The sequence below is a fragment of the Ctenopharyngodon idella genome, chromosome 24 (genome assembly GCF_019924925.1).
Source record: "Ctenopharyngodon idella isolate HZGC_01 chromosome 24, HZGC01, whole genome shotgun sequence".
NCBI classification, from domain to species: Eukaryota; Metazoa; Chordata; class Actinopteri; order Cypriniformes; family Xenocyprididae; genus Ctenopharyngodon; species Ctenopharyngodon idella.
In genome coordinates, this window is record NC_067243.1 from 17,641,571 (window position 1) to 17,654,243 (window position 12,673).

A 12,673-nucleotide genomic window follows, 5' to 3' on the forward strand; every position below is an offset into this window, starting at 1 on the left:
AGCATTGAAAATCATTGAAAATCAGTCTCTTGTGTAACGCCAGCATTACAGGGTTTGTATGTGCAATGAATTCACAAGACAGTTTCCATAGACGTCAAGGTGTCCGAGCGCTCCACAGTGTCATAAAAACGTAGACAGGCCTTGTACTGCAGAAGTTTCTCGGACAGGTGACTGTGTCCCACCCCGCTACTCAGCTCCATGCTCAGATCCGTGTACCTGCCCAAAAACATTATAAAAATATAGCTGTCAGTCCTGTAAACACTCAAATTTCATTATTATGTCATATATTCAAAGCTTGAACCGTACCTTTGTGATATTCTCCAAAACACCAGTGTGTTTATAGTCATTAATATGGCCAGCGTAAAGAAAAACCTCTCCATGTTGCCACTGCCCAGGTTATTAGGATAGAAGTTTCCTGTAATTATAAAACACAATCTTTTCATAATAAATTTCGAGTTCATTCTCTAAGACTTAACATCTACTTTGCACCACAATAGCAAGTTCAGTATTTTCAAGAGAGATGTATGTTTACCTCCTGACACAAAATAAAGGAAGTGAATGAGGAAAGCCCCTAGAAAGCAGCCACCTCCGTATGCGAGGGTTAGGAAATGCAAGGAGACGCCTCTAAGGTTGCTGGGAGTCAGACAGAAGGATATGAGAGAGCCTGAGAAGAGGAAAAAGGAGAGATGGGGTGAGTTGTGTAAATTTCGACGTTCCAGACTAATTCTTGGAAGTCAATCAGTGACATGTTGAGAATTATATTGTACACTGACGCATACACAAGCTTGAGCTAATATGATGTGCTCTATGTTTGTTTACCTCTCAGGTTTCATTAAAAATATACACGTTTTGAAGATTAACCAAAGTCTTATGGGTTTTGAACGACATGAGGGTGAGTAAATGATGAATTTTCGTTTTTGGGTGAACTATCCCTTTAACATTATGGATACTGTATATATTTTAGAAAGTGAATTGAGAATATTTACACGCAGGTGTCACGAAGGCCTCTGCCACTCCCAGTAAAATGTACTGGGGCGTAAGCTGGAAACAGGTCATAGAGGAAACCTGCAGGACCTTTCCCGATAGTGTCTGCTCCACTTGTGGATAATCCTTCCTGTGGATTTCTGAGATCCCTGCCAGTAGTGCTGAGAGAGCTGCACAAGCATGACCCATAGCTGTAGGAATATGAAATATAAAGTCATTTGTCTATTGTTTATAGCGATGTATGAAACACAGCTCACACAGAAGTCACTTTCAAACCAAGGAGCCTTCTGTTGGTCAACGTGGCGAATTCGCGTAACCAACTTGAACACATTGCGAAATCTTTCACCCTCACCAGAATGCGTGGATTACTATTGAAACGACTGGATTTTGTCTGAGAAAATTTGCCGAACAGCGGTAAGTGTGACTGCAATTCATATATATATGAAGAATTCTCAAAGAATATGATTCTCAGGTTGGTATTCAGTGACACATGAGGATTTATCTTTAATATTTTACTTGGGCACCGCGGTATTTCACTGTGAAAAGGGTCTAGCCTGGTATAGTTAGGATGCTCACTTATAAATGTGGCTGGTGAGGGCAGTATTTTCTTTGGAGACTGGTAGCAGGTGTGCACGAGCTCCAGCAGTGGTGCTAAGATCAACACCGGCAGAATACTGATGACCTTCATCACTGCTACTGGCAGGAGAAAGCCGTTGAGTTTTAAGTTGGAATGCATAGTCTGCAGATAATAGCCCGATGGAATCTGTTAAAAGAATTGCAATAGAGATATTACAAAAGTGAATTTCTGAAACAAAGGCATGTATACAGATAAGTTGATTTTGGTACACACTCACCTGGGTGATGCAAGCTCTATACAAAAGCTGAAGTCCAAAGAGAGGGAAAAGTTTGAATAGGATCTTGACGTTTTCCACACTGGTCTCACTGTAACAACCACCATTGTTTTCCTTGGCACGGTCTAGCCAGTTGGCAACATCTCCGCTCAAATGGCGGTAATGGAGACAGCACATTTTCAGAGAATTCAGGAACACCCCGAGAGTAGTTAGCAAAGAACTGCCTGTTTTTCCACAGAACAAAATTGCAAATTGTTAAGGAACAAAAATTAAAACATGATCAATTGTGCTGCAAAATTATTGCACAAGCAACACCGGATTAAAAAATTAAAAAAGGGTCAAGAAGATTTAAAAAAAAAAAAAAGAAAGAAAGAAATGAATACTTTTTTTTAGCAAGGACACATTAAATTCATCAAAAGTCACAGTAAAGACAATGTTACAAAAGATTTCTATTTCAAATAAATGATGTTCTTTTGGACTTTCAATTCATCAAAGAATCCTGAAGAAAAAAAATGTATCAAACACACAAAAAAAAAAATTAATACAACAGTTTGCATTAATTTTTTCAAAGTTATGACAACTTTGAGTGAATTTACATTCCACCAACAAGCTACATTGAGTTAGAGGAACTTAATAATTTGTAGCATAAACACAAATTTTTAAGTTGATTACTCAAAAAAATTAAGTCGCTCCAACTACCAGAGTTGGAGCGACCTGGAACCAATTAATCTTATCTATTTAAGTTCAAATCCACAGCTATCATAGCACATGCTAACATAACTTATTTAACATGTATATTTAATCAACAAGTAAGATATTGCTTGTCAGTGGCATTAGCGCAGTCATTGCTTATAGAGTGCATAAGCATGTATCTACTCTTCAACACAATGGTAAAACTTCAACATTACAGAAACTCTTTTAAATGTCAAACATAACAGCATTAAACACTAACAGGTCTTTCCCTTCACTAAAAACAAATAAATTAACACTTAATTTCAACATTTATTCTCCTTATCCAGTCCTATGCAAAGCATGCTGGGAACTAGAAATCCACTGCCTAATTTTTGAAGTTATCACTACAACTTAATTTAAAAAAAAAAAAAAAAAAGCCAATTAACACAGAAATTTGAATTTAAATTACAAACGATATAAGTTGACGTAATGATCAACATTGTTATGTTAACAGAACTCAACAAAATAATGTTTGCAACTTAAAACGTTTAATTAAAACAATAAATTAGGATTTTTAACTTGTAACATTTATTTAAGTTGTGGTAACAGGTCCCCTGAATTACTTTTTAGAGTGCAGTTTCCACAAAAATATAAAGCACAAGTTACATTTTAACATATATTCAAATAGAAAATAGTTATTTAAAATTGTAGTATTTTACAATATTACTGTTTTTACTGTATTTTGTTCAAATAAATGCAGACTTGGTGAGCATAAGACACTTTTTTCAATCAAAAATCTTAACACCCCATTACTATTAAACAGTAGAGTATATGCATTATGGATGGCATACCTTTTTTTGGACGGAAGGTGAGCTTGTTGCGCACCATGTGTATAGCGATGAGAGCGAGGAGAACGGAGGTGAAAGGGATGAGAAAACACAGGTTTTTGGCAACTGACTGCTGAATGTAGGCAATCCCCAAAAACACAACTGTTGAATTCAGGTTGACCAGCCAGTAAAACCTGTGGATTGTAGACAGCTACAGCATTTGAATCTATTGTACAATGAGTATTAAAGGTGCACTCAGTAATTTCTTCCTCATTTAAAAGCTTTTTCACATAAAGAAATACATAGTACTTTTTAAAAGGTTTTAAAATTATTATTAAATACTTCAATCATAACAGTAGCCAAATAAAAGCTTTTTTATTTTTTTTATTTTTTATGACTGACTGAATGCTATACTCGCTTTATTTCAGTAAACATTTTTTTAGAGACATTTGCTTACGAAATAAATGAATCACGTTGAATGTATTGAGCACATTTCTACAATTAAGTCATAATTAACTGTAAACTTTTGCTTTTTACATCCACACAAGTACAAGATGACTGCCTTATACCAGAGCAACAAAGAGAAATTAGTGAAAGCACCTTAAAACTCATGCTGTATTGACAAGAACAGCAAATTCTGTGTCCAGATTATATAATAAGGGAAATTTAGTATCTTACCAGTTGAAGAAGGACAAAAGCTGGTGTCGATCACAACCTTGAAGGTAATAGGCTGCCATTGGGCAGAGGATGGCACGGATGCCACCAATGCCAAAGGCCACAGCGACAAGCCCCGTGTAGAATAGTATGTGTTGCTCGTGAGGCTCAAGTTGATGCACAATATTATGTGTGTTTATATAGAAATCCTCAAAAGGGAATGCAACGACAGGAAGCAAGGCGGTTCCTATAAAAATGGACCAAAAACAAAAGGTTCAGTGGGGTTCTATATAGAACTGCAGAGTTCTCGACTATGCCAAAAAGGTTCTATAAGGGGAAATGTCTTAAATGATTGCATAATACTTTCATGTTTAATGGGTTGTTTCAATTTTTTCTAGTGATAAAGTATGTTTACAAGCTGTTTAATTCATAAAATTTGATAAAAATGAATCTCTTCATTGGGAAACCCTAAATGAAGTGCCTGACTGAACCATTAAAGGTTCTATATTGTACCTTTTCTTCTAAGAATGCAGGAAGTCAGTTATCCACTTTTCATGGACAGTTGATGACAGCTTTACATCCCTTGCTAGACCAGGACCAAACTAGCCTAAACCAGTCTGTACCAGAATAGAAATGGGCTAAGTTGGTTACTCAAGCACGATTTGTTTAGCAATTAGTGGTGTAATGGTAGATGTATTCGTCTCGAACCGTACGGCACGGGCGTCACGGTTCGGTTCATGCAGTGACACGACGAATAGTCGGTCACAGGCGATCCACACTCCAATCCAGAAGGGGGCGCGCGCGGTAATGCAACGCTGCTACCAGTAAAAAGCACAGAAGAAGAGATGATCGATCGGTATGTTTACGATCTCTCAACCAGTGTTTCAACCGCGGAAAAACATCAATAAAACAGCTTGAGAATAATATCTCACGTAGCATTACATTTACCTCAGTGTCGACAGCATGTTAGTTCACTAGAGAAATGATCTCTAGAGGGGAGCGTTTCACTAAATATATACACTATATTAGCTTATATATTCATTATATTTACTTAACCTGTTAGTAATGTCTTGATTATTTAATGTATGTTTAAATATATTTCTCACGAAAACAAGTTATGACAGCTGCTGTGTAAATAATTATATTTCAAAAATGAATTGCTGTAGAAAATTAACTTTATAATTAGATTTAGAAGTTAATGGAAGACCTGCCTTATGTGCAATTTAGATTTTTTTTTTTAATTATTTGAGCGTTGATTATTATATCTAAAAATTAATAGCAACTTAATTTAATAGTTTAGGCTCTGTTGTTAATTGTAACCTTTAATATAGTAATGTGTAAGGGCTCCCTATATAGGCTAGTTTACAGCATTAGCTGAGAGATTTTTTATTCTTAAGAAAATTTTAATTATATTTGAATTCATTCAAACACATTTGTTCAAAAAAAAAAAAAAAAAAAAACATTTTAATAATAAAAAAGCAATTTTATGTTTAGTATTCTCCCCCCTGCTGTACCGTACCCATACTGAACCGTGACTTCAATACCGAGGTATGTACCGAACCGTCATGTTTGTGTACCTTTACAACCCTAATAGCAATACAAAGACAGAATACTTAGCTCTCTATGCTGTTCTAGTGAAACTCCAAATTTGTGACAGATTGTTACATTATTCCAAATCATGAACAAAACAAGTGTACAAGATGAGTTAGATGCTAAAGATAAATGATATGCATAGATATACCGTAGGTTTCACTGCAATAGCAACCACTAACCGAGGAAATGAAGGAGTGCACAAAAACAGAGAACTGTTGTCCTTCCCAAACACGTCTCAGCAAACCATCCCACAAGAACAGGTGTAAGTATGCTGGCTCCCACAAAGCATGTGTTCACCATGGCTGCTTGATAACTGCTGTATCCCAGCTTGATGGTGCAGAAAAGGATCATATTGCAAACAATCCCAAAGAAGGTGAACCTCTCGAAAAGCTCCACGAAAAGTACACAAACAATCACCTGCAGCTTCTTACGTGCCTTGCGCGGCTTGCTGACCGTCCCACTGGGATATCGAGATGTGCAGATCCCATGAGGGAGGTGGCCATCGTGTCTATCAAAGGCATCTACGGGTGGCATGCTGCTTCTAGAGATCTTCCTGTGGAAGTGATGTTAAGACAATGCTGGTGCCCTGTCACCATTACTAGAGAGCAGGACAGGCAATTCCTCACAGACTTGTGAAATCTTGTGGATGCCTAACAACAGAGCCTTTAGCAGCAACCCTGCCAAAGGCTCACGTGTCTCCTGACTGAGGTTTCTGGGTAATGTTTCTCCTCACTGATGTATTGAACTTCTCATTCGCTTGTACTTTGTGCTTGGTCGGCCTCCGGTCGAATCTCATTAAGATGGCTGACGTGGCGGCAGTGTGCAGGAGTGCTGATGATGAAACTGATTTCAGAGATGTGAGACATACTTTTGTAATGAATGTCTTCAGAGAATCAGGGAAGAACATGCTATATGCTTTCCATAGAGAAAAACAAGTTTAACTTGTTTACGTTTTGAATACATTGAAATGACCATCAAAACTTGTTTTCTTTTCCTTTAGTTTTACAAGGATTTGAAGAGTTATTTTTATCAGGTAAGGCTTAGCTTCTAAGATTCTCAGGTGTAGTGTTGGACCGGCTGCTCCTGGGAGCCCTGTGGAGCCGGGCCTTTATTTTTTATGCTTGTTTATTTATTTAAATGGTGTGAAGTTGAAGAACCTAATGATATGTCTCTCAAATTCATTTCACAAGCATGTATCAACGTGGTGCTAGCAAATTAAAGATAATTAAACTTTTAAGGACACAAGGTGCCGCTAGTATATAACACCCCACTGTGAAAGGTGGCCTGGAGGCAGTGCCAAGTTAGTCACATGTGAAATACGAAATCCCAGTCCTATCTTGCTATCTGTCTTTTGAAGTAAGATAGGAAATATATTGTTGTTGTTGTTGTTTTATATTAGATTGATTATTTTCTCAATTTTGTTGTTAAATTTGTTCATTTGAATCAAAAGAGAAAATATTTATTTTCTCCAGTTTGATGTTGAATTTAGTAATTTGAATTAAAAAGAGAAAATAATAATCCATCCATTTATCCATCCATTTTGATGTTGAATTGGTCGATTTGAATCAAAAGAAAATATTCATTTATTCATTCATTCATTCATTCTAGTTTGACATAGAATTGGTCTATTTGAACCAAAAGAGAAAATATTCATTCATTCATTCCAGTTTGACATAGAATTGGTCTATTTGAATCAAGATAGAAAATATTCATTAATTCCAGTTTGATGTAGAATTGGTCTATTTGAATCAAAAGAGAAAATATTCATTCATTCATTCATTCATTCCAGTTTGACGTAGAATTGGCCTATTTGAATCAAAAGAGAAAATATTCATTCATTCATTCATTCCAGTTTGACGTTGTAGCAGAACAGCGGGTAGTCCTGTTTATTTAACAAACGTCATAATGGAGGCGTGTTAATAATGAGCGCAGCATATAAAAGGGGGAAAATAGCGCACCTAGGAGGCGTTGTTCCTGATATCCTGCATGAAAGGCAAACGTGATGATGTGTGAGGCAACGAGTGACGTATGTCATGTGACGTGTGGTTCCGGCCTGCTGTTTTGGACATGCTCTAGTGAGTTTGGAAGAAGAAATGATTGATTTGTACTTGCACGTACAAGTTTCATGCGATCCCACTCCAGTTTATGCGTGTTGGCACAGCTGATACGGAGATATCCAATGGATTCCCGTCGATTAGACGCCTCGTCGTCTCTAAGCACTCATCATTAAACCCGAAATCTGCTCAAACCTGATTTGGGCACGCGGATGTGGAAAGAAACGCACTTATCTGGTGACATATTTTGGAACTTTTATTGTATTGCCATGTCGTATGGTTTGTGAGTGACTAAAAAAAAAAAAAAAAAAAAACTCTTTGCTTGAACCGATTATCAGGACAGTCACCAATTATCTGAAACTGAGTTGACATTGCATTCAAGCTGTTTCTCTCTACTGGACTGGACTTATATGATCATTGTTGCCTCATTCTATGCAAATTTGTTACTCTGTTGATGTGATATATATATATATATATATATATATATATATTTTTTTTTTGTTGTTGTTTTTTTTTTTTTTTTTTTTCCCTTTCCTTACCTTTTGATAAGTAAATGAAATGAACTTGAGAATTTGAGTGTTGGTTATTGTAACTGGTGATTTTTAGAGCTATCTGGGGAAATATTTAAAATTTGACAGTTTTCACTGTCTGGCGCCGAACAAAAAAATACTTTTGAGGTTAAAGTGTACAGCTGGGTGTCGTCACCGTTACAACGTAGAATTGGTCTATTTGAATCAAAAGAGAAAATATTCATTCATTCATTCCAGTTTGACATAGAATTGGTCTATTTGAATCAAAAGAGAAAATATTCATTCATTCATTCATTCATTCATTCATTCCAGTTTGACATAGAATTGGCCTATTTGAATCAAAAGAGAAAATATTCATTCATTCATTCATTCATTCATTCCAGTTTGACATAGAATTAGTCTATTTGAATCAAAAGAGAAAATATTCATTCATTCATTCATTCATTCCAGTTTGACATAGAATTGGCCTATTTGAATCAAAAGTTAAAATATTCTTTCATTCATTCATTCATTCCAGTTTGACATAGAATTGGTCTATTTGAATCAAAAGAGAAAATATTCATTCATTCATTCATTCATTCATTCATTCATTCCAGTTTGACATAGAATTGGCCTATTTGAATCAAAAGAGAAAATATTCATTCATTCATTCATTCATTCATTCCAGTTTGACATAGAATTGGCCTATTTGAATCAAAAGTTAAAATATTCATTCATTCATTCCAGTTTGACATAGAATTGGTCTATTTGAATCAAAAGAGAAAATATTCATTCATTCATTCCAGTTTGACGTAGAATTGGCCTATTTGAATCAAAAGAGAAAATATTCATTCATTCATTCATTCATTCCAGTTTGACATAGAATTGGTCTATTTGAATCAAAAGAGAAAATATTCATTCATTCATTCCAGTTTGAAATAGAATTGGTCTATTTGAATCAAAAGAGAAAATATTCATTCATTCATTCCAGTTTGACGTAGAATTGGTCTATTTGAATCAAAAGAGAAAATATTTATTTATTTATTTATTCCAGTTTGATGTTGAATTGCCTAATTTGAATCAAAAGAGAAAATATATATATATATTTTTTATTCCAGTTTGATATTGAATTGGTCAATTTGAATCAAAAGAGAAAATATTTATTTATTTATTTATTCCAGTTTGATGTTAAGGTGTTCAATTTGAATCATAAGAGATAATATTTATTTATTTATTTTCTCCAGTTTGATGTTGTATTGGTTCATTTAAATCAGAAGAGAAAATATTTATTTATTCCAGTTTTAAGTTTAAATTGTTCATTTGAATCAAAAGAGAAAATATTTATTTATGTACTTTTTATTTTCTCCAGTTTGATGTTAAATTGGTTAATTTGAATCAAAAGAGAAAATAATGAATATAATAAATAGTATTTATTTATTATTTACTTATGTTGAATTGGTTAATCTGAATGAAAAAGAAATTAATAAAAATTGGTTAAATTGGATAAAAAGTGAAATAAATAAAATATATAATAAATATTTTTTATTTATTTATTCCAGTTTAATATTAAATTTGATCATTTGAATGATTAAAATTATTAAATATATAAATAATATTTTATATAAATATATAAATAATAATAATATTTATTTATTATTTTCTTTAGTTTGATGTTGAGTTGTTTAATTTAAATACAAAATAAAATAATAAATATATATGTTAAAAAAAATCTTTATTTATGTTCTCCTATTTAATTGGTTAATTTGAATCCATTTTAATCATATCGTCCTAATTTCAATTTTTTTTTTTTTTTTTTTTAATGTGATTGTCAATGTACGTGAATTTCTTTGGAAAGTCTCTTTGAATCTGTGGTCTTTGGCCCGTGGCCATATAGCATCACATACTCTCTGTTCTGGATGGCTACGGTGTGCTGGGCTTGAATATTTCTGCCTGAGCTCACCAATTATATGAGTGGAGAAAAGACCACACTGGTGGCGCTGACTGGGCGTGAATGAGACTCAAAGCTAGCAGAGCTATGCTGAAAAGAGAAAGGAAACCGGTAAGCAGAGAGAATACAGACTCTGTGTGGTGCATCGGTGAATGAGTCCACAGTTTGGTTGCCATGGATCCAACCCTCAGTTTTGTGATTGACCGTATACATATAAACAGAAAAGTAAAAACTTTCAGAGAGACTTCGTTCACGTACATTTTTATTATTTTTATGACATGAATTGGCGCGAATTATTTTGGTTAAACACAAATTATGGTCATAAATATGCACAGTATATATCATGGAGGCATTTTTGCTGTTTTAATTTGTTTATTTAAATAAAGTCTTCAGTACATCTGAGCTTTATTTTGTAATACGGGAATTATTCCTCTAGAGGGCACTATTTAAGTTGGCAAGACAATGCAAACAGATTACTGTGAGCTTGTGTAGGATTTAAAAACAATTAGAGACTCTTTGATTTGTACATTTCATAGCTATAATGGATTGTGACTGGTACAAGCTTTAATGTTTGGTTAAATATGTCCAGGAGAAAGAAAATTACTCTCATATTTTATCATTATAGTGGCTTATTATTTAAAGTGGCTTTATTTAAATGCATTTTTCTTGGTATATATTTAGAAAAGATGTATGCAGAGCAAAGAGGTCTGTGTAATTGAGAGAAAGTTTCCCAGGTAATTTTTAAAAATCTTTTGGTTGTTTAAATGGACTAAAGTTCAGCCACTCTGGCTCATGCAAAGGATTCACAACAATTATTGAGTTTGAATTAGATTGAAAATACTGCTTTGCAAAACACTCCAGTTTCAAACACTAAGACGTTGCTTGTTTTAGTCTGACTTGTAGGTTACAGGTCAAACATTTTGAATCACTTCAGTCACTCAACACAGCTTTAAAAGACATGCGTAAATTCCCTGCATTCGCTTTCACACTCTCTCTCAAGAGCTTTTCTGCTTGTAAATACGACTTAAACTAAAGAGCGGCTTTCCAATGCATCCTTGAAACTGCATGCATTTTTCGCCTTTATTTCTATACATAAGGAAACAGAGATCACTTCTCTATGGTGGAATAGCAGTAAAAGGATGGAGGGCTCTAATTAGCGAGGTGGCTTTTGATTCGTGCCACAGAACGGCTGGTGCAAATGCACAGGGCAAGAAGATTAGGCGGTTTGCTAGGTGACGTACGCCCAGACATTTTTTTCGCCTACTGGAAGCCCGGTCATTGAGACCGGAGCATTGGGGTGTTAAGCTGCTGGGGTGCCAAAAGGACTGTTGTATAGGGTGACAATAGGGCTCCCTGGGCCCAGACAGAGGATGTGATAGGGGAGCTAATGCATCCTCTTGGAGAAGGCCCTGTGTGCAAGAGGAGAAGCGAGGCAAGCCAATTCTTGTCTATTTAATGTGCAGCACTCAACCAGCACTTAGTGCATACTGGGATTTATTTATATGTATACATTCTTCCTGTTACCGTTTATAGCATTTGCATTGTTTCGGTAATGTAAAGGGAATAAAGTAGCCTACTACTCTCTGACAGAGCATTTTTCATTACTTATTCATATGGCGCAGCAAAACCGCTACTGAATTCACAATTCACTATATAGGGAATAGTGAATGAATAAACAAGTGAGTGATTTTGGACAAAGCAAAATATTGCGACAAATGCAGTTTGCTTCTCGAGCAAATGATTTTACCAGCCAGAGTGAACTTTTCTGGAACTTCGTTTTGACCTGATTTTGTTCGAAGTAACATCACACCAATTTGTTTTTAGTCTTCGCTTGAAGTATATCGAGGCCTTAAAAGTCGTCATGAAATGAAAGTTGCGATAGTCTTTTCTTCCCTATTGTGATGTATATCTGATTGAAATGGCTTCCTGAACAATAAAAATGTAGGGTGGGATTTGATTTTGCCCATCGGGAATTGATTGAATGGTTGTGGCTTGCTATTGGTCGATCTCATGTGAGTGGCAGGTTGTCCCGCCCTTGCGCCAGTAAACACTTTATCAGAGAAGAGATGACACTGCAAGAGGGAGGGGAAGTTATTTTTATTAAAGATTATGAGGGCACATTAATTAAAAAAAAAAAAAAAAAAAAAACAAGGATGTGCTTGGATTACGAAGCTCCTGAAGGGACATGGTGAAGGGAAAAATATGAGATTGGAGGAAAAATAATTTGTCTTGACTGCAATTTGCATTTGCGTTTCCTCAAGAAACTTTGCGTTCGCTCGCAAAATATTTTGTGTTCCCCGAAGAAACTTTGCGTTCGCTCGCAAAATATTTTGCGTTCCCCCAAGAACTTTGTGTTAATTTGCAAAATGTTTTGCGTTCCCCCAAGAACTTTGTGTTCATTTGCAAAATATTTTGCGTTCCCCCAAGAAACTTTGTTCGCTTGCAAAATGTTTTGTGTTCCCCCAAGAAACTTTGTGTTCGCTCGCAAAATGTTTTGTGTTCCCCCAAGAAACTTTGCGTTTGCTCGCAAAATGTTTTGTGTTCCCCCAAGAAACTTTGTGTTCACTCGCAAAATGTTTTG

General features: G+C 35.2%; 1 protein-coding gene across 1 annotated transcript; it reads right to left on the bottom strand.

Annotated features, from left to right (window-relative positions):
- Positions 1-22: 22 nt before the first annotated feature.
- slc15a5 (solute carrier family 15 member 5) lies at positions 23-6,954 on the bottom strand. Its single transcript, XM_051883965.1, has 9 exons — positions 5,761-6,954; positions 4,013-4,235; positions 3,359-3,528; positions 1,839-2,059; positions 1,561-1,747; positions 987-1,175; positions 533-664; positions 307-415; positions 23-216 (listed from the first exon to the last, which is right to left on the bottom strand). The coding sequence occupies exons 1-9, from the start codon at positions 6,113-6,115 to the stop codon at positions 72-74; spliced, it is 1,731 nt and encodes a 576-aa protein (XP_051739925.1). The 5' UTR covers positions 6,116-6,954; the 3' UTR covers positions 23-71.
- Positions 6,955-12,673: the final 5,719 nt, after the last annotated feature.